General features: G+C 40.3%; 1 protein-coding gene across 1 annotated transcript; it reads left to right on the forward strand.

Moving 5' to 3' along the window:
* The first annotated feature begins 279 nt into the window (after positions 1-279).
* LOC121328550 (PR domain zinc finger protein 2-like) lies at positions 280-22,082 on the forward strand. The gene is made up of 4 exons (XM_041273267.1): positions 280-681; positions 12,521-12,635; positions 13,998-18,820; positions 21,228-22,082. Exons 2-4 carry the CDS (start codon positions 12,617-12,619, stop codon positions 21,252-21,254), a joined length of 4,869 nt encoding a protein of 1,622 aa, XP_041129201.1. The 5' UTR covers positions 280-681; positions 12,521-12,616; the 3' UTR covers positions 21,255-22,082.
* The last annotated feature ends 1,636 nt before the right edge of the window (positions 22,083-23,718 follow it).

A 23,718-nucleotide genomic window follows, 5' to 3' on the forward strand; every position in this document is an offset into this window, starting at 1 on the left:
GGACCCTTATGGTATCAAACCCCCTTTCTTTAACTGCTGGACCACCAAACCTCCTTATTAATAAATTCAATAAATACCATCTGAAAGTACCGGGCCATGTTTTTCGATGACCATTGGTATTTTTGATTTAAACACGGCTTTACAATTACATTGTAAGACCTTCAGTTTCCAAGATCTGACATTTTTTTTAAGCGTATGTTTTGTTTTGATCGTCTACAGTACATTTAGTCCTCCTTCCAGCAGAGGGGGGGATATTAAATAAACCTTTGACGTCTGAAGAACTAGGTCTGCAGAAAAACGAATGTATCTCAGACGTAACAGTGGTCAGTTAGGTGAATGTACTCGGGAATAATATCCCTCCATAACTCGGGCATAGCAGGTCTAGCTGCTGCTTTTTATTATCTCCGGCAGAACTACAATATTCCTGATGTGATTACAGTCCGGATTCAGCAAGCAGGAGATCCACGCCCTCTGGCTCAAGGCCTGCTTTTCTCTTCTCTGCCCCAACAAACCTGCCTGCGATTGGCGCTGATTCTCTCTCTCCTCCCGTGGCAGCCAATCGGACCGGGAGAAGAGCCGTTAGTGTAATACAATGGGGAACACAACCCCGAGATAGCAGCTGCTATTGAGGAAGAGAGAGGGCCAGCGGTTTCATCAAGAAGATTTCGACAGCCAAGAAAGGTAAGGTGTGCTGCCTGTCTGATTGCCTTCTGGAATTTTGTGTGACGTTTGTAGCAAGAACGACACAAGTACAGTCGCTTAGGAAACAAAATAACACCCGCAACCTAGTTGTCTGACACTGGTAAAGTTGCGTGTCTACTGCTTTAACATAAAACACAATTGTGTTTACCGGAGCGGCGGCTCTGCGAGGAGTGTCGCTTGTGCAGAGAGTGTGTGTCTGTGTCTGTGTGTCTGTGTCTGTGTGTCTGTGTCTGTGTGTGTCTGTGTGACCTTTTCCAGGCTGCTCTGTGTGGTCTGCCAGCTATGCACAGACAGGCAGTCCTAAAAGGAGGGGGGTCTCTTTTGCTGATTCACATAACTGCCAGTTATTACATACCTTTTCCCTTTAAAAGCCTTGTTTCTGTCTGGTGAGGTTTGATTCGTTTTTATTATCCACATGAATAAATAATTGAGAAACTATTTCTCTTTTTAAATTATTATTATTATTATTATTATTATTATTATTATTATTATTATTTGTAATATACATGTAGAACTTCGACCAAACTCCTGAGTGTTGCACCAAAAAAAAAAAAAAAAAAAACCTGTCACATTGCTCGAGAGTCGGGCCTAGATTTGTTGATCGCTTTGCTGTATACTTCTGTATACCTTTTGCTGTTCACACTATCAAAGTTTGTATTTTTTAATTAGTTTATCGCTATAGTTTTCCAGTGTATATTTTTTGCCTGCTCTATGATTAATATAATTACATATATTAACTCAATTTTCCTGAATCTCATGGATTTTTTTGTTTCGTGTGCTGCTGTGAATTTTATGATGTAATTTCATAAAACATGATTTAACATGTATGCCAGTTTCTTAAAAAATAAACCTTGCTAGTCTCTGTCCCCCCCCTGTATTTATTTTACATTCTCCTGACATCAGCTGTGCAGATGGAAGTTGCCTGTGTTTGTGTAGGTGTTAATGGTTACTGTTGACCAAAGATAGAAGTATGTTTTTCCATCGGAATACGTACAGATAAGAAAAATGAATAACAGACTGATTTTAAGACATGGATTACAGTACTTTTTTTTTTATAAAGGTGTTGTAAAAAAAAAAAAAACCCACATAAAATAAAACCATAAAATATTTGGCCTACAAAGGGCATAGTTTTAGCTGCCTAATTGGCTTATCTAGTTGATTTATTAATGGTTTCGGAGCAGAACCTGTTTGTTTCGCTGGGTGCTTACCAATACATATTCTTTTCTATGATTTAAGGCCAGATTTGGAGCAGTAGTGGGATAATAATGAAGTGCTTTATTGAGAAAAAAAATCAATATTTTGCTAGTGTTGCCATGGTTTTGAAAATACTGACAAGGATTCTGTAAAATGCAATATGCAAGTCAATATACTTGTTGTGGTCCTGATAGGCTACTTTGTTTGATCTATATAAGATGAAGTAATCATTAGTGATTGACTGTTTTGTTTAAAAGGCGACAGATAAGTGAGGTGAGCATGTATTCATAAAAATCACATTTACTCAAACAGTTTGGTGGACTACAAGCAGCTGTGTATTGCTGTATTTTAAAAAAAATGACCCTTTTTTATGTTTCAAGATGCACACCTCTATTGCACTATTCTATGGTCACAATGTGAGTGTCGCATACCAAGGCAGTACACAAGTTTTAAGGTGGGGGGTGGACGAACGTTCATTAGATATTGTTTTATTTATTAAATTGTTTTGTTTTTTAATTGTTAGGTATCAGTTGTACGAAGTAGCATAAGCAAACTCTATAGTCATTTCTGTCTTCTCACCAAACAAAGCATAAAAAGCGGTAAATGAGAATGTCCTAATTGATTGGAGCATACCATCAATCATGAAGTACTTTTGTCATCTGCATTTACAAAAGGGACATCATATGACCAGAAAACCATAGCGTGAGGGTGTCACCTGTTTGGTACAGTAACTACATTTTCAATAAAAGTGAAGGAGGCCAGAATGTGACCCAGTTTTATTGTGCAGTTGTATTCCATTTGACCTATGGTACCATCAATATTCTGCACCATGTGTTTTGGGTGGAGAAACTCCAGAATGCCTGCGAATAAAAAGGTCATGTGATAAAGCTTGAGCATATATTTTCAGTATGAAATCGTCTTTGCAGGCACATCTACGACAGTATTTTGTGGACTTCTATTCTTAAGACTGGTGTCTTTTTTGAAGCTGGGAAATACCTTTTTTAAATGAACACTACAGTAACGTAGTGGATCTTTTAATGTCTGCTTCAGCATCCAATAATATGCAAGTGTCAAATTAAAACTCATAGATTCATTTTAGAGATGCTTTACGCTGGCTACATAGGTAGTTGCATCAGATTTGTTTTATGCAATTACTGTACAAATTGTCAGATTGATTAGAATACATATTTTGTGAGCTCCAAGTATGATCAAGCCCTAATTGATTCAATGATTGACTTAATTGGTCAGAATAACCATGTGTTCCAGGTATTTAGCAATTGATGATTTAGAGTTACCTGCAAAAACTGCAGGATTGTGGCACTCCAGGACCAGGGTTGCCTACCCATTATCTACAGGAGGTATTGCAACATTTCACAGGAAATGTAAACTTGTACATCTCTGACAGTGTGTGTTTCTTTCGAGCTACAGGGCATTTACCAAGACAAAAAAAAAAAAAAAAAAAAAAACTACAGTAAATGGATGTTCAAAGGGTTCTCAATTGCACAGTACCTAAAAGTTTATAACCAGTATGTTTATCTAATATGTAATTTATTGCAAATTTAATATTTGTATAAGATTTAGTTTTCCGCATTATAGCCATATCCAAAACATCTGTAGGAGGCTAGGAGTGTAAGTTTGAAGATCGGTATAAAGTCAAAACAGTTATGTTTACGGTGTAGCATGACTCAGATGGACACAATCCTTGTTTTTCCTTAAATAGGAAACTATTTGACTGTAGGGCTGTAATAAAGGGTACATTTGGCCTTTGAAGGTTCGGCACACATTACTGAACGAAGGTTTCTACCTTCAATAATACTAATTAGCATAATTTACTGGTGACCGTCACCACAGCTACTAGTTTATATTTGATTCAAAATCCTATTCTTTTACAGGAAATGCATATAAATTTAATAAAACATTCACATGTAGTTTAAAAATACATTATATAGAACAGTATTATGTTTTTATATTTTAAATAAAAATACATGTTTGGCCCTATTGATGCTGCTTGTGATACTTATGCATATGCAATAATGCAATTTTCTGTTATCCATTGTCAGCTGTAAATGATCACGATAATCATGATTTATTGGCTGAATAAATAAAATATATAACGTTCTTAAGTTTATAAAAATGTTTTCCAGTTGTATACTGTGATAATATCAGCTTGAACAGTTTGACGTTAGAAACACAGATCACATGCTGCGGTAACCCCTGGTTGGGATCTTCATATATAGCTCTTACTAATTTTATTTTTGAACCCAAGAAGTATTTTATAAAATAATAATAAATAATTGTACTTGACTTGCAACTTTTTTTTGCACAATGCAGGGTACCCTGATGTATCTTTATAACATTTATTAAAAAAAAAAAAATGCTAAGCTTGCTTTGATGAGAAGCACTTGCAGCGAAAGGACATTTACTCCTCACGCAGACAGTTCAGTGCCGCTTGCAGCTTCAACATAGCGCTCCTGTTACCCACAAAGCTAGGTAAATGTATTAGTGCATATTTTATTTTTCATTTATTCTACCATAACACATTTCTTATGTCTTGTAAACTAGGTATTCAGTACATATTTTACTGAAGCAATGCGGCCGCTATAGGTAACCCCCAGTGCTTTGGCATAGCATACAAATCAAAACATCACATTGTGCATGGTGGTTAGGGATCCATATATGAGCTATACTAAATTATTTATTACTACCAAACACATTTCTTTTGTCTTGTAAACCCCATATTCTTTGGCATATTCTACTGGAAGCAATGTGCGATTTTTGCACAATGCAGGGTAACCACCTGTATGTATCTTGTATTAAGGCAGGACAATCCAAAAAACATCTTAAATTGCAAGCTTGCTTTGATGTGAGAAGACACTAATGTCAGCGTCAAGGACATAATCCTCCCGCAGACAGTTCAGACAGTTCACACGTTGCCGTCTGGCAGCTATCTCAAATGCATCATTATCTCTCCGTTACACCACAAAGCTTAGGTAATGTATCCGAGGGCAAATAATAAAAATCTTTCAAAGAATTCTTGTGCATAACTACTTTGTCCGGTAGTTGGGTAAAGAACTACAGAACCGAGCGGCCTAGTATATTGGCATAACCTAATCACAAACCCTATTTTGAGAGGGTACATGTTTTAGTAACGTGCTTTTAAATGGCTTCATAGCTTATTCACCTATAAATCGGACGTATTTCTGATGGTACCGCACTAATAAATTCAGGCTTGAATTGGATATTGTCAAACAGTTTCTCTTAACAAAAAAAAATCTGACAGTGCTTGAATGTTGCTAGACAAATCCTCAAAGGCTTTGAGCTACCTTTGAATTCCTGGCTAGCGAACAAACCCTTTTTGACTGAGGGTTGATTGCCTTACTAAAGTGCTGTTTATGTACTGTCAATATAATGATAAAGCAACACTTGATTGAATGAATGTATATGATAAATTGTGCTGTGTATGAACTTTACCAGTTACTGTGGAATTACCCCCACATTATTTTTATTTCCAAAATGGAATTGTAGCAATAATTGTACTCCTGTCTTCATTGTTGAACAGTAGGCTGCTGACTTCCTTCACAACCAGTGCCTTTCGCAGGCTTTTCAATCTACTGCTCCTACCCAGGTCACAATCCTGCGCTGGTGTGAACGACCCAAGCTCGGGTGTGGGTTGACACGCTTTTACCCGGGTCGAGCGAGACAAAATGCAAGATGGGCGCTTGTAAGAGGAGGAAATAAGAACTTATGAGCCATTTCTGTTTTTTCATAGTTTGTTGATTTGAGATTTAGAGTAGAAAATAGGCTTTGTCATGATATTGAGGTAATACGCTCCACCATCTTGAAATCCTGAGCAGTTGAAAGCGTGGTTATGTGAGCGTTGCTGCTTCCGGGACATTGCGTACTTGCTTCTGTCACTCTGGGTTGACCCTGCTTCTTCAACAAGCAGTGTGAAAGGGGCTCTCGTTATTACAGTTTAGCAAAACGCTCTGCTTTGGAAAAAGAAAATGCTAAGCTTGGATTCATTACTAAAGGCTGAAACTTTAAACATGGAGATTCTCTTTAATGTTTAGGTTGGAGTCTCTTCTGGAAAGCACTTTTCAGTGTATTGTAAGACTAATCGCTTTGTACAGTACTGTAAATGTAAACTTTTTTTTTTTTTTTTTTTTTTTTTTTTTTTACGATGGCATGATATATGATTAAAGCCTTCACCTTTGTCCTTTGGTGCAGAGTGTTTCTCTATTGGTTGTCGCACTCGCACTCCAGCCCAGTCTGTTAAAGCAGGGACAGACGTAGTGTGTTCTTTCTGATTTTCAAAAAGATCCTTCTGCCCCTTTGTCCTGAAGTGATAGAGATCAACCAGTGAATCATTGCTCAAATCATACAGAATAGCAGGTGAGCTGACTTTCAGTTAATATTTAAAGTTTACATTTTAATAGCTAAACCCTTTTAATATCACCCCAAAGGGACTTGCCATAAATGGCAGGGCATGAAGTTAAGGTTATGAAGGGCAAGGCAATGTTGCCTTCATTGGGCGTGAATATTCAGGGGCACCAAGGCAGATCTAAGGGCAAGAAGGCAAAATATAAATACAACCCAGGGGTACCAAGGCAATTTCATACTCATTCATAAAACAGAAAAGAATACAGAGAGCCTATTATGTTGATGAAATCTGAATTCAGACAAACAAAAACCAATGTTTTATGAGTGATTCACACAGCAATTGTTACAAAAATTAAATACAGCTAACTTTTCCATTGTAAAATAAAATGGTATAAAAAATATCCAATTTTAAAAACTAACTTTCATAAAAATAAAATAATTAAAGGGTAAATTTGTCAAAAAATAAATATTGTGTGTTTTTTTTTTTTTTTTAAACTAAACTTGGCCAGCCTGTTAACAAGCGCTAAATATAGCGCTTGTCTTTGTCCTGTAATTAATTTTTTTAAAACCCTTGATACTGTGTGTTTCATGTATGTGAAATAGCAGACAACGAAGCATCTTAAATAAATTAAATTGCAGCTGCTAAAGAAATGGCCTGAAAACCCTCTGCTGTTTTTGATATTCTTTTGTGAAATACCTACATGATCCAAACAGAGGAATGCAAACTGTGCAAGTGGCTCTTAACATATGAAAGCACGACCAGTTTCTGCAGTGCTTAATGTAAGTTCACATTATTATTAATATTATTATTGTCGGGGATTCAATGTTGTGCACCCATTGCTTACCTGAACATTAGGTAAATCCTAGAACACTTCACTGCCTCTTTAGACAGCTCTTCTTCCCTTCTCTTTTTAAACATTTTTGAGGGCATGGTGCTCAGACTGAAAAATCACACAGTGACACTGCCAGTGAACACATGTGATTGAAAATTCCTGGAGGCGCGGTCATACTGAGCTCAGTCTAACAGCATCCCTCCTTCCTGTTTGGACTTCATTAACCGATGATACAGTACATCTTTCTCAGGGCTTAGTGCTGGGAGGTGCACAGTAAAAAGAATTGCAACAATAATGCATTATGATAATGAATCTTTTTCTCGCAGGATGAGATTAGACAGAACTCAGTTGAATTGTGACAGAGTGGGCCAGGTGGTGCTGAACAACTTTGTGAGTGGGTTGTAGATCAGACGTACTGCTGCTGAGGGATACCAGCGGCAATGATTTGCAAGACACTGTGGGAATTGACCTGATTGTAGACTGGGAAAGGGGAATGTGTGGAGATGACAGTCCTGAGAGCGAGAAGCGGGACCTGACTGCGGGAGAATTGAGAGAGGAGTCTGCGAGTGAGAGGAATGAGAGCCATTGTTCCCTAAAAGCTAAAAAAAAAAAAATACTGTTTTTACCGCAACTGTTGTCTGTCTCCTTATATCCTGGAAACACTGCAGCTCAACACTACTGTACTTTTAAATCCAGTATGTATTGTAGCAGTATGTAAAATTTCCCATTAACAACATAACACCAAAATGAAATTAAAATGTTACCCATGCACAGAACTGCTTAAAACGTAGAAAGCAATGTAGTTTAGCAAAAGATTAAAAAACCACCAGTTTCCAGAATTAAAACAGTATTCAAAATTGCAGAATATAAGGCTTGATAAGGCCCTAATGTCACAGTTCACTTGCAAATGAAAATGCAGAAAAACAACTGAAGATCAGATTTAAAACAAAAAACATTGCAGTATCTAAAACTATTTAATGATTAACTTTTTTACATTAACGTAGATTGTCTTTCGCTTTGTTTTTGTGACGACGTAAGAGCATACATTATATATGATATAAATAATGGGGATTGATTTTCTTTTAATACAAGGGCGGTAAAACACGATTGACGTGTATCTGGGTAACGGATATCTGAGTGCTGACTCTATCAACTAGTGCTGGACTCCCCATGTCTTTTTCATTTTTGTTTTATTTCATGTGACCATTTTCTCCTATTTTTACACTAAGATCAAAATCTCTTCCACCTCCTGGTTATTTTTTTCCTTCATACTCCCTCTTCCTTCAACCATGCATAAGAAAATCGCTTGCCGTGTGTGCCGTCTGCATTCAGTTTGTAGACCGTCAGTCTGCAGCCTGCTCCACCCCCTTTGCATTAATGAATGAAACATAAGCCAAGCCATATCAGGATCCCCACTTGTGTTAGTATGCCTTGTTACTTTGAAAGATGCGTCCATCTCAAGTGCTTGTAGTGACTGGTAAGCGATTTTCTATTTTTGCAACAAAGCACCTTCGTTGAATAATAATTATGTAAGGGTAATATTTTGTGTTTCATTCTAGGTATTCATTCTTTTAACTCTACCACTGAACCCTAAACACTGAATATTATTGTAAATATCATTTAGTGTTTAGCGTTCACCATTCAGTGGTAGAGTTAAAAGAAAGACGACTAGAATGAAGCAGACATGAAAAAACAATGTAGTATTTAACTTTAAGCACGAGCAATAACATTTCATCCAATTTTGTTAAAATCCCTAGTTTGTAGCCTTCAGAGAAGCCTTAGGGTCAAAAAGCTGCATCGCCACAATCTGCGACTGAGAATAAACTGCACAGTATCTATCCCTTTCCAGCTGCTTCTGTATCCAAACAATGGAACAGGTGAAAGTTACATTTCAAGGCGTGATGTTTTTAACTAAAGCCCAGGCTGCCATTATATTGGTTATTCAGCTGTTGCTGCCATTTAGAAGAAGAAAAAAAAAACTAAATGTGAACATGTCTTACAGTGGCTGCTTAGCACAAGCTTTCATACAGAGGGACAAATTACAGTTGGACCTCCTGGCTATTTTTGAAAGGGGAAAGGTAGGGAAAAACAAGTTTGTAATGTGATAGTTTAAAACTCATTTATCGGACCACAGTTCAGAATATAAAATACTTGTGCTTTGTAATTAAGGACTGGGTTATGCCGTCATGTCTTTCTCAGCCCTGCTGCTAGTGAATTTTCATGACCACCTTTATGATTTCTGGTTTAATAGCCTGAGTTATAAACTGAGTACCTTGGTTTAATGGTATGACCATATATGAACTCACTCGCCATATATGGGCAGCAGGACTGCTTTCTGGTACTGTAGCCTGCCAGCTTTATCTTGCTAGCAATGCTTGGTGCCATGCTTTCTTAGCTTGAGTTTTACAGCATAGCTGCACTAACCAAACTTCAAAATTAAAACCACCTGATTTTTTTAAGAAGGAAAAAAAAATATTACAATCAATGAAGTGTACAGTCCTAGAAAACTGTGTTGCATTCAGGCTAAAATTTTCATAAGCAACTCTGGCTTTTGAGATGGTCTTAATGTTTGTATACGAGCAGGTAGATAATAGCTTTAGTAACCCAGTGTAGTCACTGTTTTGTCTTGGGGGAAGGTTGCTGGATCTACTGTAGCTGCACATGTGTATCACGTGAATCCAAGGGGGGTTAAAGATTTTGAGGATGCTGGAGGTATGAAGATGCAGACCAGGGCAGTTAAGATCAGATTATTTATTTATTTATTTATTTATTTATTTTTTAACAGAGACAGCCGATGACATAAGACGTTTTTCAAATTCCAAGTTACAAAAAAAATTACACAAACAATCAAATGTGTTTGTTAGTTCAGTGACTAACGGGAATTTCATGTTCGGATATTCGCTCATAATTTTAAATATTTGTTTGGATATTCGTTCGTTTTTCAAAAAGTAATAAATGCCATTATATTGTTCTGAATGCAGCCAGATACAGCATACCACCAGCGGCAGGGGGCGTGGCCGCGGCCCCTGTGTGTGTGAGCCCTTATTTTACAGCAAATCCTTACAATGTGTAACAAGTTAAAATAGAAAAATATCCCAAGAGTAAAGAATAAATTGTGTAGGATTTACTTTACAGCAGTGAATTAACTACAAAACAAAGGATGCCAAAGAGCAATTCAAGTTAAACGTTGTTTTGTTTATTTCCGAAATTAGTAGTATTATTAAATAATTAGTATTCCTTAAATTATTATTAAATTAGTATTCCTTGCCATTGATGTTTCTTCACAGTAAACAGCGGCCATAGACACGTTTTCATAAAGTAATATCATGAGGTTTACTTGTGACTTTTTGTAGCTGAACAAGCAAATGAAAACTGAATTTTAACTTTAAACACTTCAAGTAACACATGGCATTGTAAAACGAAGGGGGGAACCCTCCGTTTTGGTAACAAAGTAGCAACAAAAAATATATAATCTATAGAAATCACTACTGTGATTGTATAAGCGGGGTATTTCAGAATGGAGTGCTTGCCTTTTTCTGCCCCATGAGATTCTGGCTCTCTCTAAAGCACAGCGTGTTTTTGACCCAGGTGGCATTCTGTAGAGATCACTATGTGTGCGTGCGCATACTCTGGTTTGTTTAAACTTTTACATAGAGGCTCAGGGGCTGCTGTTTTGATCCTGTGATTTTTTTTTTTTTAATGTATTCTACGTGGCTAATCAAGCCCATAGTAAAACCTGAAATGGATGGAACTGCTGTGCAATAGGAGTCTTATTTCCATTCCTGCATGTAAATGTTAAATTGATAGAACTACACCATACGTGAGAGACGCCTGTGTCTTAGATGTTAATCTCATGAAGAGCCACAAATGTAAATCAATTAATAAGCAATGTTGTGGATTATTTTATTTAATTGCACAATTAAGGACTTTATTTAGGAAAGGTGTGACATACCAAATTTGAAATAAATAGCCTTTCTACTCTTCGTATACATGTATATATTTTGAAAATGAATTAAAGACTTCTGGATATCTTGCCACAGAAAACAGGTATAACATTTACAGTGGCGTTTGGAGTTTTTTCCGGTTCTGTGGTTCCCACTTGAGCGAGACCTTGCTGCACCCCAAATTATTCTCAATATGAACAAACCCACAGCATCATCTTATTAAGCATGTTCGATATTATACGCGTAAAAAAAATCCAGGTATAAAAATAGTACCACTAACATGCCAAAGCCTTTAAAACTCTGCAGGAATGGAACATTTTCCTACCACACAGCCAGGGATTGTCCAAGGCAAGCATAGCTCACTGGCTTGTCTTATTAAATTTGTCTACAGTTATGACATCATTCTGAAATTGCGCTCCCTTTGGGAAAGCTGTTAACCAGTCAGAAGAGAGTGATAACCTGTGGTGAAGAAACAGCACTAAGAAGCAGGCACTGTAGTTTAAACTGAGGACTGTCGGACGATCCAGCAACGCTCTTAACTGGCATCGCCTTATCTTTTTGTAATTTTGTAAATCTTTTGTTGTTTTTTTTTTCCTCCTTGTCAAATACTGCTTGTCTTAAACCCGATTACAGAGCAAGAGATTGTAAAAGAAGATGGCCTAGTCAAAGATTAGGTTTTGGCATCATTCACCCAATACTTACATATGAGAATTTTCTACAGGCAGTTTTTTAATCCTAAATATTGAATGTCTCCTGTTCGTACAACCCTGTATTGGAGATGAACGGATTCATTTACATGGGAATCCAACATCTGTCAGTAACTACAGATGGTAAATGTGAGCAAGCAAGTAGGTATTTCTTTCCTCTCCTAACACATTAAAAGTGATTGTGTGTTGAGCTTTGAAGAGTAAGTTTGACAGTAGTGTTGCACCTGGCTTCCTGTGCTTGCCTTTGTTTTGGCTTCCTTGCACACACTTGCATACAAGAAAGATACTTGATGTTGAGAAGGTTGGTAGACAGAGTGTGCATTAGCTGGAAATACCTATGCTTTGATGCATCACTGTTTTAATAAAACTCAATGTATCAAGGATCTAAATTTTAGTTTTAACCAACCTAATCAAAACAAGTAGTTTTGCAATGAAGTGGAATCCTCTTCAAATGTTTCCTGCTTCGTCACTTCAGAAATGCAATGGGCTGTTAATTCTTGTCGTGGTAACCTCCTTTGTTAGTCTGCAAAAAAAAAAAAAAGAAGCTTGCCCTGCTGAACTAGTCTGTGCAGGAGTTGTACGTTAACATATTGTCTTAAACACAGACAGGATCTCATAAGCGTGTCAAGTGGTATATGTGCAGTCAGTTGAGATATTTACAGTTTATTTTACAGTTAACGTTGTTAACGTCCTGGTAAATGCATATAGACACCTCTCCATATGTAAAGACAGATAGTATATATTTATTTTTCTCTTTCAGAGCAAAGAAAAGGTTGTTGGACAGAGCAAAGCCGGGAGGTGTGGAGGGCTTTAAAGGGCAGAAGCGGAAGTGTGATTCTGATACTCTGTTGCAGAGATGGAGGAATCCCAAGAGGGTGAGTCCTGAGAGAGTCCTGCTGGGCCTGGATTTAAGAAACACTTGCTAGTTTATTTTTTTATTTATTAATTGCTTGCAGTCTGTTTTAAGGTTTAGCTTTTGGGACAAAACAAGGACTGTGGTCTGATTTTCAAAGGGTCTGTAGTGCTGTGGCAGCAGATATATGTACTAACATTTGGTCATTGTATTTATATTTAACCCTTTGCAGTCTATTTATTCAGTGCTTGTCAGGCATGTCAGGTCCAATTTATTTTCACACGCGCTGTTTATTTTACACGTGCTGTTTTAAATTTTTTTTCAGAGTAAAACAGGTTTAAAAGGCATTGAATCACAAGAAGACATTCAGTACTGTATTTCCATCAAAGCCCCACCCCTTGTTCACAGTATTTCTCACATACCTCTTTATAGACGTGCATACTGATAAATCCTCTCCTGATCACTTGTTTTATCACCAAACTCCTCAATAATGCGATCCAAGTCATTCTTTTATTACTATAACATCTCCAAAAAGCTCTGCAAATGTCTGTGATGTTCTTTGAGCGCTGGATGCAGAAGCAGCTAACTCCGTTGTTGTGTCCGTGTTATCTCTGTAATGCATGGGGCTATGAGGTACGCCCTTTTTTTGGGTGTCATTCTGCTCCTATGAAAGGTTTTCTCAGCTTTTTCCGGCGAAAAACCGACTAGAGACGACTGTGCTTTACGTCTTTTTGATGATGTCGGACAGGGATTAAAATTGTAATGTCGGACCTGGTCCGACGTAGGACTGCAAAGGGTTAATGCTCATTTATGGATCTGATTTAATTAAGGTTGCTCTAATCATATATTTCTATACAAAGATATAAGCAATTCAGTGTGCAGTGACGGATACAGAAATGAGCAATCTATATAAGAAAAGACACTACTGTTTTAGTTTCAAGTTGCAGTAAAAATATAAAAAAAAAAATAGAGCTGCATGCAAAACTACTGAAATTCTGTCTTTAAAAAATTGAATGTTACAGTGTGTTGTAAGTGTGATAAAATAGGAACAAGATTTGTTTTCACATTAAACCATGAAAGTGCAACCGAAATTATATATATATAAAATGAACCATCATTTATACAGAAACAGGAAATATAAGTTAGTACATTTCTCTTGTATACAATGTTTTATGTTTTAGGTCCTCACGCACACAGTGGGAGTCAACTGTACATTAAAACCTGCATAACTGTACATACAAAAAATAACTTCTAGTTCAACAAGTATTAACCACAACATAGACATTTGCATGCATCTCTCTCCAGGATTTGCCTCATCATGTAGGAGTCATTGGGAACAGTTGTTGGACAGGGTTATTTATTGATGTATTTGTTTTGTTTTTAGGTCTTAAGGAAGAGAATGGGAAACCTTCAATCTCGTCCGTACTGTCACAGGAGCAAACTGCCATCATTCAGGAACTGGTGAGTCAGGAGCAACTGCCTTTGGCAGTGAGCGGGTCTCCATCTAGCATTTCTGAAGATCTGTCTCAGGAAGAAGTGGACGAAGAAGAGGAAGAGGAAAAACAGGTGGAGATACCTGTAGAGAAGGGCCAGCCCCCACCTGAACCGGAAGTGATGGAATCTGATGAAGAGCCAGCACCCATCCCAAGCCCTCAGGAGGACATGGAGCAGGATGAGCAGCTGCAGCAGGACCCTGTCTCCAGTTCACCAAAGCCCCAGGGAGACCCAAGTAGTGAGCTTCAGGAAGGTTTCCTGTACCCCTGTCAGCACTGTGAGCGTCGCTTTACCACCAAGCAGGGGCTGGAGCGTCATATGCACATCCATGTCTCCACAGCCAGCCACTCTTTCAAGTGTCGCTATTGTGGGAAGGCCTTCGGCACTCAGATCAACCGCCGGCGCCACGAGCGGAGACACGAGGCCAGACCCAAGAAGAAACTAGGGGCACTCTGCAGCCCCCCACTGCCAATAGAAAGCTCGAGTCCAGATCTCGTCGCCCCTTCTGGAAATTTCATCATAATGGGCTCCCAGAACAGAGGGGACCTTCAGGATTCATTTGAGTCTGACAAACAGAGCCCAGCAGAGGTGGAGAGGGCAGTAGACCTAAATGAAAATGGAGACCCCAGGGAGCTGCATCCATGCAAGTATTGCAAGAAAGTGTTTGGCACCCACACCAATATGCGACGGCACCAGCGCAGGATTCACGAACGCCACCTACTCCCAAAGGGAGTCCGGCGGAAAGGAACGCTGTTGCAGGAAACTCAACAGCAGCAAGTACCTCCACAAAAAGAACTGGTGAACCCCAGTCCTCCCCCAGTCTATGTGCCAAGTGGGGACTTGGAAGACGAGGGGGATCCGGATGAGGAGTATATGGTGAACATCTCCAGCAATATTTCGGAGAACCTCAGCCTCTACATTGATGGGAAGATCCTATCAACCAGCAGCATGAGCAACTGTGAAGTCATCGAGGTAGACCCCAGCTCTGCCACTTTGTACAGCCTAGATGCTTTGATCGTTACCTCTGATAATGTGTCACAGGGCTTTCAAGTGGAGGCCACCAACTGCACTGTGAAGGAGGTTCCCAAAGCAGGCCAACCAGCAATAAAGAGGCGAACCACCAGTCCACCTCTGCTTACAAAAATTAAATCAGAAGTGGATCCTGAACCCATAATGCCTTCCTCCTCCTCCTCCTCATCTTCATCATCCTCATCTTCTTCTCTGATGGTACAGCTCTACCCACAGGCCACTGACAGTTTAGCCTTCCAGAAGGAGAAAACAGTTTACCTGTCCCCAAAACTCAAGCAGCTCTTGCAGACCCAAGAGAGTCACAAGCCAGGTTTGTTCACTGAGGGACATAGACTTGGACCGCCCTTAATGTCGGTTACCACTTTGCCATCTGGCTCAGGGAGGTTCAAGAGAAGGACGGCTTCCCCTCCAAACTCTCCACAGCACAGCCCAGTGCTTCGAGTTGACACAGGGAAGCCTGGAACAGAGGTTGGACCTCCGTTCCCCCTCAAGGTGCCAAAGCTGGAGAGCCACTGCAGCTCACCGGCCTGGAGCCTGTCAAGTCGAGATGAAAGGGACACCGTTAGCCCACTCGGTGTGGACTCTTACAAAACCTCACCTGTCGACTGGCTGACTGGGAGAAGTGCAGGAAGCTCCTGCAACCAGCAGCCCTTAGACCTTTCCAACGGGGTCAAGCAGAAAACTGAGTGCAAATCCAAGGGACAGGCTGTCGTTGAAGCTGTACTGGACCTCAGCATGCACAGGAAGACCTCCCCTGAGGGAGAACCAAAGAGAATCGGAGGCCCCCAGCATCTAATCAAAAAGAAGAAACCTAACACCTGCATGCTTCAGAAAGTGTTAATGAATGAGTACGGAGGATTAGACAGTGCAACGGAGACTGCAGAAGAGATACACAATACAGAAGGCAGCCCCAATCATCATCCTGATGCTGATTTAGTTATGGATGCCTCTCCCGCTCCCCTTTCACCACTCCACAATGCACTTTCCCCAGACACAGCTGTTGCATCTGCACTTCATCCTCCCCCACCCTCGCTAACTCCTGTGACCATGCATCCACTATCCCCTACTCCAACCTTGACTGCCCCCACCCCACCTCTGCCAGTTCTGCCCACTGCCCCGTCACCCCTCCCAGACATGTTTCCCGCTTCATTGTCCTCCTCCTCATCTCCTTCATCCCCTCTTCCAGTTTTGTCCCCCAAAGCCTCGCCTAATCCAGTTGATACATCTCCGTTGGAATCCTCATCCGCTCCACTTTTGGATCCCTCCCCCTTTCTACTGGATGCCTCTGTGGTTTGCAGCATCGCTCTCCTTGATTCCCTACCAGATCAAGTTAATCCTTTAGATCCCGATCCCACATCTCTCCAAGTGGATACCACCCTTGCTTCTGAAGATCCCTCAGCAGGCCCAGTGGATCCTGCACATCTCACTGCTGTGAGTCCCTTGCAGAAAAAGGCTGATACATTGTCTTTAACTACGGATTCTTCACCAAGCTCAGCTGATCCCACTAGTAACCCCCTGAATGTCTCAACTGACTTGCTATGTTCCGTGTCAGCTCCCCAGCTACCATTACAGTGCCCTGTGGATCCAGTTCCGGCTTTGGGTCCATCCCCTACTCCCATCCCACAGGAACCTGCAGAACACCTTCTAATTCCCACCACCATGATCAAGCAAGAGGAACAACAACAGCAGGCACCACTCCGTTCTTCCCCTCTACACTCACCAGACCTGCCTGTTCTTGTGGCTTCGGTCCCAGTCCCCAGTCCCAACTCCTCTCCTGCTCCAACTCTGCCTCCCCCCTTGATCTCAGAGATCGTACCTTTACCACCACTCCCACCAGACTCAATTACAATAAAAAAAAAATGTGGAGACATTGAGCAACCAGCTGATGTCTCGCTTACCTCTGCTCTCACTCCCACACCTCCTGTTTCTTCTCTGCAGGAGGCCCCTTATACTGAGGAATCCCCCAAGCAGCAGACGTTTTGCAAGAGCTTTGTGTGCAATGTTTGTAAGGCCCCCTACCCCTCCATTAAGGAGCTGAGCCGCCACATCACGGTGCACTCTGAAGAGTGGCCCTTCAGGTGTGAGTTCTGTGTGCAGCTCTTCAGGGACGCAAACATCCTGCTGGAGCACCGCTCCACCCTGCACGGTGTAGGCAGGATCTATGTTTGCTCCTTGTGCAGCAAGGAGTTTGCCTTCCTCTGCAACCTCCAGCAGCACCAGAGGGACCAGCACCCTGACAAGGACTGCACACACATAGAGCTGGAGAGTGGCAAACTCAGGCCACAGAACTACACTGACCCGAGTCGAGCCAGTCTGGAACCACCCATCACTCCTGCTGGAGACTGTGATGCCTCTGCTCAAGGAGCCACTTCTCCTCAGACACGTCTTAGTTTTGAGAATAGGAAGGTGAAGGAGGAGGAGGATGAGGAGGAACCTAATGACTCCAGTGAGGAGCTCTACACTACAATCAAGATCATGGCATCTGGAGAGAGCAAGCCCAAGGGGCCGGATGTGCGGCTGGGTATCAACCAACACTACCCTAGTTTCAAGCCACCCCCATTTCCTTACCACAACCGGACGCCAGCTGGGTCTGTAGCCTCGGCTACCAATTTCACTACCCACAATATCCCGCAGACCTTTAGCACGGCTATCCGCTGCACAAAGTGTGGCAACAGCTTTGATAACATGCCCGAGCTACACAAGCACATCCTAGCCTGTGCCTCGGCCAGTGACAAAAAACGTTACACCCCCAAGAAGAACCCTGTCCCCCTCAAACAGATCGTCAAGCCACAAAACGGGGTGTTTTCTGTGGCGGCGGCTGGAGGTAATGGTTCTGGTCAGAATGCTTTCCGGAGGATGGGCCAACCCAAAAGGCTTAACTTCAGCCAGGAGCCGTCCAACAAGATGAAGCTGAGCGCCCTTAACAAGAAAAAGAACCAGTTGGTTCAAAAGGCCATCTACCAGAAGAACAAATCTGCTGCCACTGCAAAAAAGGCCTCCAGCCTTGCCCAGGAGGAGCCAGAAACTCATGTCTGCCCGCACTGCAGCCGGGAGTTCACCTATGTTGGAAGCCTAAATAAGCATGTGGCTGTGAGCTGCCCTCGGAAACCTGCTTCTTCAAAAAAAGCAAAGAAAGGTAGCAGCAGCAGTGGGGGTGGCCACTCTTTCCAAGATAAGAACGGTAACCTCCGCAGACGAACTGCTGACTCGGAGATTAAACTGCAGGGCTCGCAAGCCAAGCTAGGCAAAACCAGGGCCCGCAGTTCAGGACCGGTAGGCAACATGGCCTCCCCTTCGAAAACACAACCCAGCAAACACAAAACGACTGCCCCACAGATCCGACAGAAGCGGCCATCTTCTTTCCATTCTAGTTCAGTCCCCTACAGTAAGAAAAGCAAAACATCACCCAAGAGCAGCCCCCAGCAGCATCCGTCTCTACCTGCAGCCCTGGGCAATGGATCTGAGAAACTGGTCATGAGAATGCAAAAAAAGGTGACCGAAGCCAAAGCACAGCAGCAGCCACAGCAACAGTTACAGCTGAAGAAAGAAGAGCGATTTTCTGTGAAGATGCGAGAAAGGAGCGGCGGGCCGGTCACCCGCAGTTTACAGCTGGCCAGCAGCACAGCACCGAGCGATGTCAAGGGGGAAGACGTCAATGCAAACCAGGAATCTAGAGAGACTCAGGTAAGCAGTAAGAGTTATTTAGTTTGTAAATGGTAGTGTATGACAGTGACCATATGTTGCTGGACGTGCACCCTGTTTTAAAGGAACAAAGAAAAAAGCCTGCAAACATTCAGTTATCTCACATCAGCTCTTCAAAACATATTCCTTTGTCAGTACAAGCAATATTGCTGGCAGTGTTTTAGCTCAAGGAGAAATGTTGAGAAGACAAATAATGCAAGTACAAACAAATAACAAGAAGCAATATACATTTAGTCTGTACATGATGTTGAATCGGTAAAAAATGAGTTGGTCAACAATGTCTGCCCTGCACTCCCCATCTCTTCAAAGCCACACAGATGCTTTTAGTTTGAAGATTCGTACAATTAATCAGTCCAAAAGATCAAAGGCTGACATCACAGAAATGTTTTAAGTCAGGAAAATGGATCTGAATGAACCTCATGCCAGTAATACTTTAGTGGGCGACTATTTTAATGGTTTAAACAGTGACAGAACTGTTAACCTGAAATCCTGCCAATTTTATTTCTTTATTTTTTTTATTTTACCCAAATATTACATGCAAGACAATACAGGTCTGCAAAAGATTAGGTTTATTAGCGGTTATTTTCTGTACTGTTTAGATCACTGGTTCTTAAACTATGGGTCGCGAACCGAAGTGGGTCACAAAACATCTTTCTGATGGGTTGCACTGTGGGGTGGGGTGAATGCCGCTTTAACAGGGCTACAGGTGGGCGCGAACCTGTGTTTCCCAGAAGAGCGTCCTAATCCAACGTGCGTGCCGCCGCTGATCAGAGTGCACAGGAATACTAAATTACCAGTAGTACAGTACACTCCAATCATAGTTTCATACACAGTAAAAAAAAAAAAATAGCATCAGTTTCTTGACTTTGGGATTTATAAAAGCAGTTTGGAACAGAGAGGAGCGTCCTCAATGTGTGCTTTGTGGAGATGTGCTGTCGAATGAAAGCCTTAAAAATAAATAAACTGAGGAGACATTTGGAAACGAAGCATGTGCAACATCAGCAAAAACCTGTAAGTTACTGCATGTGTACTTTGGCTTTTGTCATAAGTGTCTTTCTTAAGTTCTGTTCATAAATTACAGCTGTAGTTTATCATAACTGGATTTTTGTAATTAGTCACAGAAAAAAGCTGGTGAGATTCACCATATACATTGTGGATAATGAATATTATGGTCTGTGAACAACTAAAATAATAATGGCTTGTATTGCTATAAGTGTATTATTATATACTTAATAATTAATCTTATTTCAGGCATTTCAAGGAAACCGCACAGCCCTGAAAGCATCTTATCAAGTTAGTTTGTGCATAGCAAAGGAGAAAAAACCACACACTATACGAGAGGGTCTTATCAAGCCTTGTGTTAAGAACATCTGTAAAAGTCTGTTAGGTGGAGCAGCAGCCAGGAAAGTAGATTCAATCACCCTCTGATGATACAGTAGCAAAAAGGATTCAGGATATGTCCTGTGATATTCAGAAAGCTGTTGTAGAGAAAATACAGCACTACAAAAGATTTGCTCTTCAGTTGGACAGTGTATCTGGACTGCCTCAGGTAATGGGATTTATAAGGTTTGTGAGTGATGGAGATATTCAAGAGGAAATTCTTTTTTGTGATCACTTAGATAAGACCACTAAGGGTGAGAGAATTATCGGGTTAGTGGATTCAAACTTGAAGAACTTGCACTTTGAATGGAGTGACTGTGTCGGGATCTGTACAGATGGGGCCAAGAGTATCGTGGGTTATAAATCAGGCTTTATAGCTCATGTTAAAAACTTGCACCTGATGTAGCGGTGACCAATTGCATTTTGCACAGAGGCGCCCTGGCATCCAAGTCATTGCAATTAAATCTGGGAGATGTGTTAGATTCAGTTGTCAAAAGAGTAAACTTGATTAAGTGCAAGCAAGGTTGTTCGGTGTGCTTTGTAAAGAGATGGGGGCAGCCCATGAACATTTGCTGTTCCATACAGAGGTCAGATGGCTGTCCAGGGGGTTATTGTGTGTGTGTGTGTGTGTGTGTGTGTGTATATATATAAATTATTTCTCTCACCCCTCTGTATTTTTGTTTCCATTTCCAAATTCCAAAAGGGTCTTGAAGGCAGTGAGTTGTTGTTTTGAGTCCTCAAGCAGAAAAGATCAATAAATACATTATTCAGCATGCATCATCATAGAACACTTAGTTCAACGATGAGAATAGCCGAATGACCTACAGGACCCAACACAGCATAACTTGGGACTGTTGATTCGTCCTGATCGTTACTCACTCGGGACCACTGACTACAAAAAATGTATTGAGTGCTAGATATCTTAGCACTTGTATAAAATAGTAATTCTGCCTCAAATGTGTGTTCTGCTCCAGTAAAATGTTTTTTATTTATTGTACTCTTTGTGCAGGAACCTCTATTAAAGATGTCACGGTAGAGCAGTGACTGGTTAAAGAGAGAGAATGAGGAAGGTAGCGACACAAAGCACTTGGACCTGCTTCGGAGACCTTCATCAGGGCTCACTAGACCAGCTCATGACGCCTCTCAAATGGGGGAGAAACCTGTGAATGCCTGCAGGCTGCTTCATGAGGAAAACATCTGAAGTTTTGAAGAAGGCAGGAGCCCTAAGGACAGCAGAAATGAGCCAAGTCTGCACTCTTGCAGATTTAAAAAGAACAAGCAAGAAGAAAGCTTGGGCGCTTACCCAGAATGCACTTTGGAGGGGAAACATTAACTGGTTGATGTGTGTATCACAAAAACACAAGAACTTAAACAATAATTTACCCTATAGATTAGGGTTAACAAAATTCCATTGTATGGCAATCACTGTTCACACTGTTACACACTCACAAAGCCAGCCTGTTTCCTTTATTGGTATTTTGTTTTTTTTTTTCTTTTGGTGTTCAATCATTAAGATGCCTTTGGCTCCAAATTGTCTCTTACTGCATGCGGTAAATAATTGAGTAGCCTGACCCTGTTCTGTGTCTGTGTGCCCGTGTTAAACCCTGCACCTGATGGATAAGTACAAATAATTATTGTTATAATAATAATAAAGGAAATGCATATTTAATATAGCTCCCTGGATGTAATGAGTTATTTGATACAGAATCATATCTCTGTTGTAAAGAGCAGTTGAGATTTGAGTTTGGAAACCCAGTTTGTGCATCTGATGGAACCAGTTTCCCTGCATTGGCAATAACGCAGCCGCTAATGATGATAACAAATTAATTGTTCCTAATGTCAGTATTCAATCAAGCTTCCAGATATAGAAATTGTAGAATATAATGAAATTGGAAGAATTGAGGTTGCTATATTTATTGATTGATACTCAGAAATGTGATAAATGCAATTGGAAATGTCTGCTGTTCATCAGCAATGCACATTGAATGGAGCTGGGTCAGATGAGATTAAAAACATTTCTGGATTTATTTTTTATGATTCTTTGTAAATGAGGTACAGAACAACTAAATGTTATGTGTAGCAGATAAGGACAGATGATTATTTTGAACCGTGTCTACAGCTGAGTTGACTGTTGTCAAAACAGATCTGATGCACAATTTTTACTACAATTACCAGTTTTAGGGGAAGTCCCGTAGTTTCTATGGGAGAATAGAGAAGACAAACAGAAAATATATAAGCCCACAGAATCAAATTTGCTTCTAATTATAAGCAGAGAGTAAAGTGTAGAATATTCAGTTAATCAAATTAATTTGAAATAGATTAAATCTTTATTGCAGGCGCATAATGCACTGCGCTGTGGCGCAATTTTAAAGATCACAATCCAAGATAGATGTTCATGATCAGAGTTGACTCTCAGACACTCCAGGTTTATCTTCACATCATACAGAGACAATTGGAGTGAGGGGCAGGTTTTTAAGCCTAGAGGGCTCTAACTGAAAACCTAATGTGGCTTTTTTAAAATTGTTTGTAAGGGTTCTCATCATGGATAATTGGCTAAGTAAGCTTTCATTTTCATTTCATTTATTTTAATATGGTCGCCCATGTTTTGTTCCTTCCGCAAAATAATCTACCTCCTTTTGAAAAGTTTCCGTTTTGATGCATCTTTTAGTTGTCAAGTTTGTCGCCACTTTTGCTCTTTCAGTATCATTCCCATTTTGTTGCATTGTTGGGGGGGGGGGTGGGGGGTGGGGGGGTGGGGGGGGGACACACGTGAATTGTGTACATATTGGAGTAGCCAGTATAAAAGTAAAAAAAAAAAAAAAAATAGATAACAAAAAAATATATATATATTTAAAATTAATTTAAATTTGTTGTTTTCTGACATTTTATGTTGTATATGATCTATTTCGGTGCATTTCCTTTTTTTTTTGTGCTGGGTTGTCAAATAAATGGACAATGTTCTGTTTATATATATAAAACAAAATGTTTGTTAAGAAAAAATAATGTTCCTTTTGTTGGACACAGAGATTGTTCTAATTGAAACATTAAACATAATTTTTTCAATTTGAAATGCAGAAATATTTTCTATATTTGTTGAAGGTGAGTGGTGTTAGAGATGCTAAAATGGAAAGACAACTTTTGCACGCTGTAATTTCGCAATGGTAGTGCAGCAAAACTGAGTAGTAATTTAAAGCTATTGTAACTCTTGCATTCAAAGACAATGGGTCATATTTTACTCCAGTCATGCCTTGACAAAGTTAGAATCAAACAACTAAATAATTCAGCAATCTCAGGGTGTTTGTTTTCATTTTTAACATGATTTTTTTGCTTGTTTCAAAATAAGAGTTAATTAAAGAACGGAGGCTCCCATTCTAAGTGTGAAATCACATCGATACCCTGGTTGTGCCACCTCAAGTAGGGCATCATTTTAAAGCATTTCTCTTCAAAATAAAGTTGATTGTAGAGTGGCATTAGCAGGCATTCATAGGCTAGACCATGAA

This window comes from Polyodon spathula, chromosome 16 (assembly GCF_017654505.1).
Source record: "Polyodon spathula isolate WHYD16114869_AA chromosome 16, ASM1765450v1, whole genome shotgun sequence".
In the NCBI taxonomy this organism is placed as follows: domain Eukaryota; kingdom Metazoa; phylum Chordata; class Actinopteri; order Acipenseriformes; family Polyodontidae; genus Polyodon; species Polyodon spathula.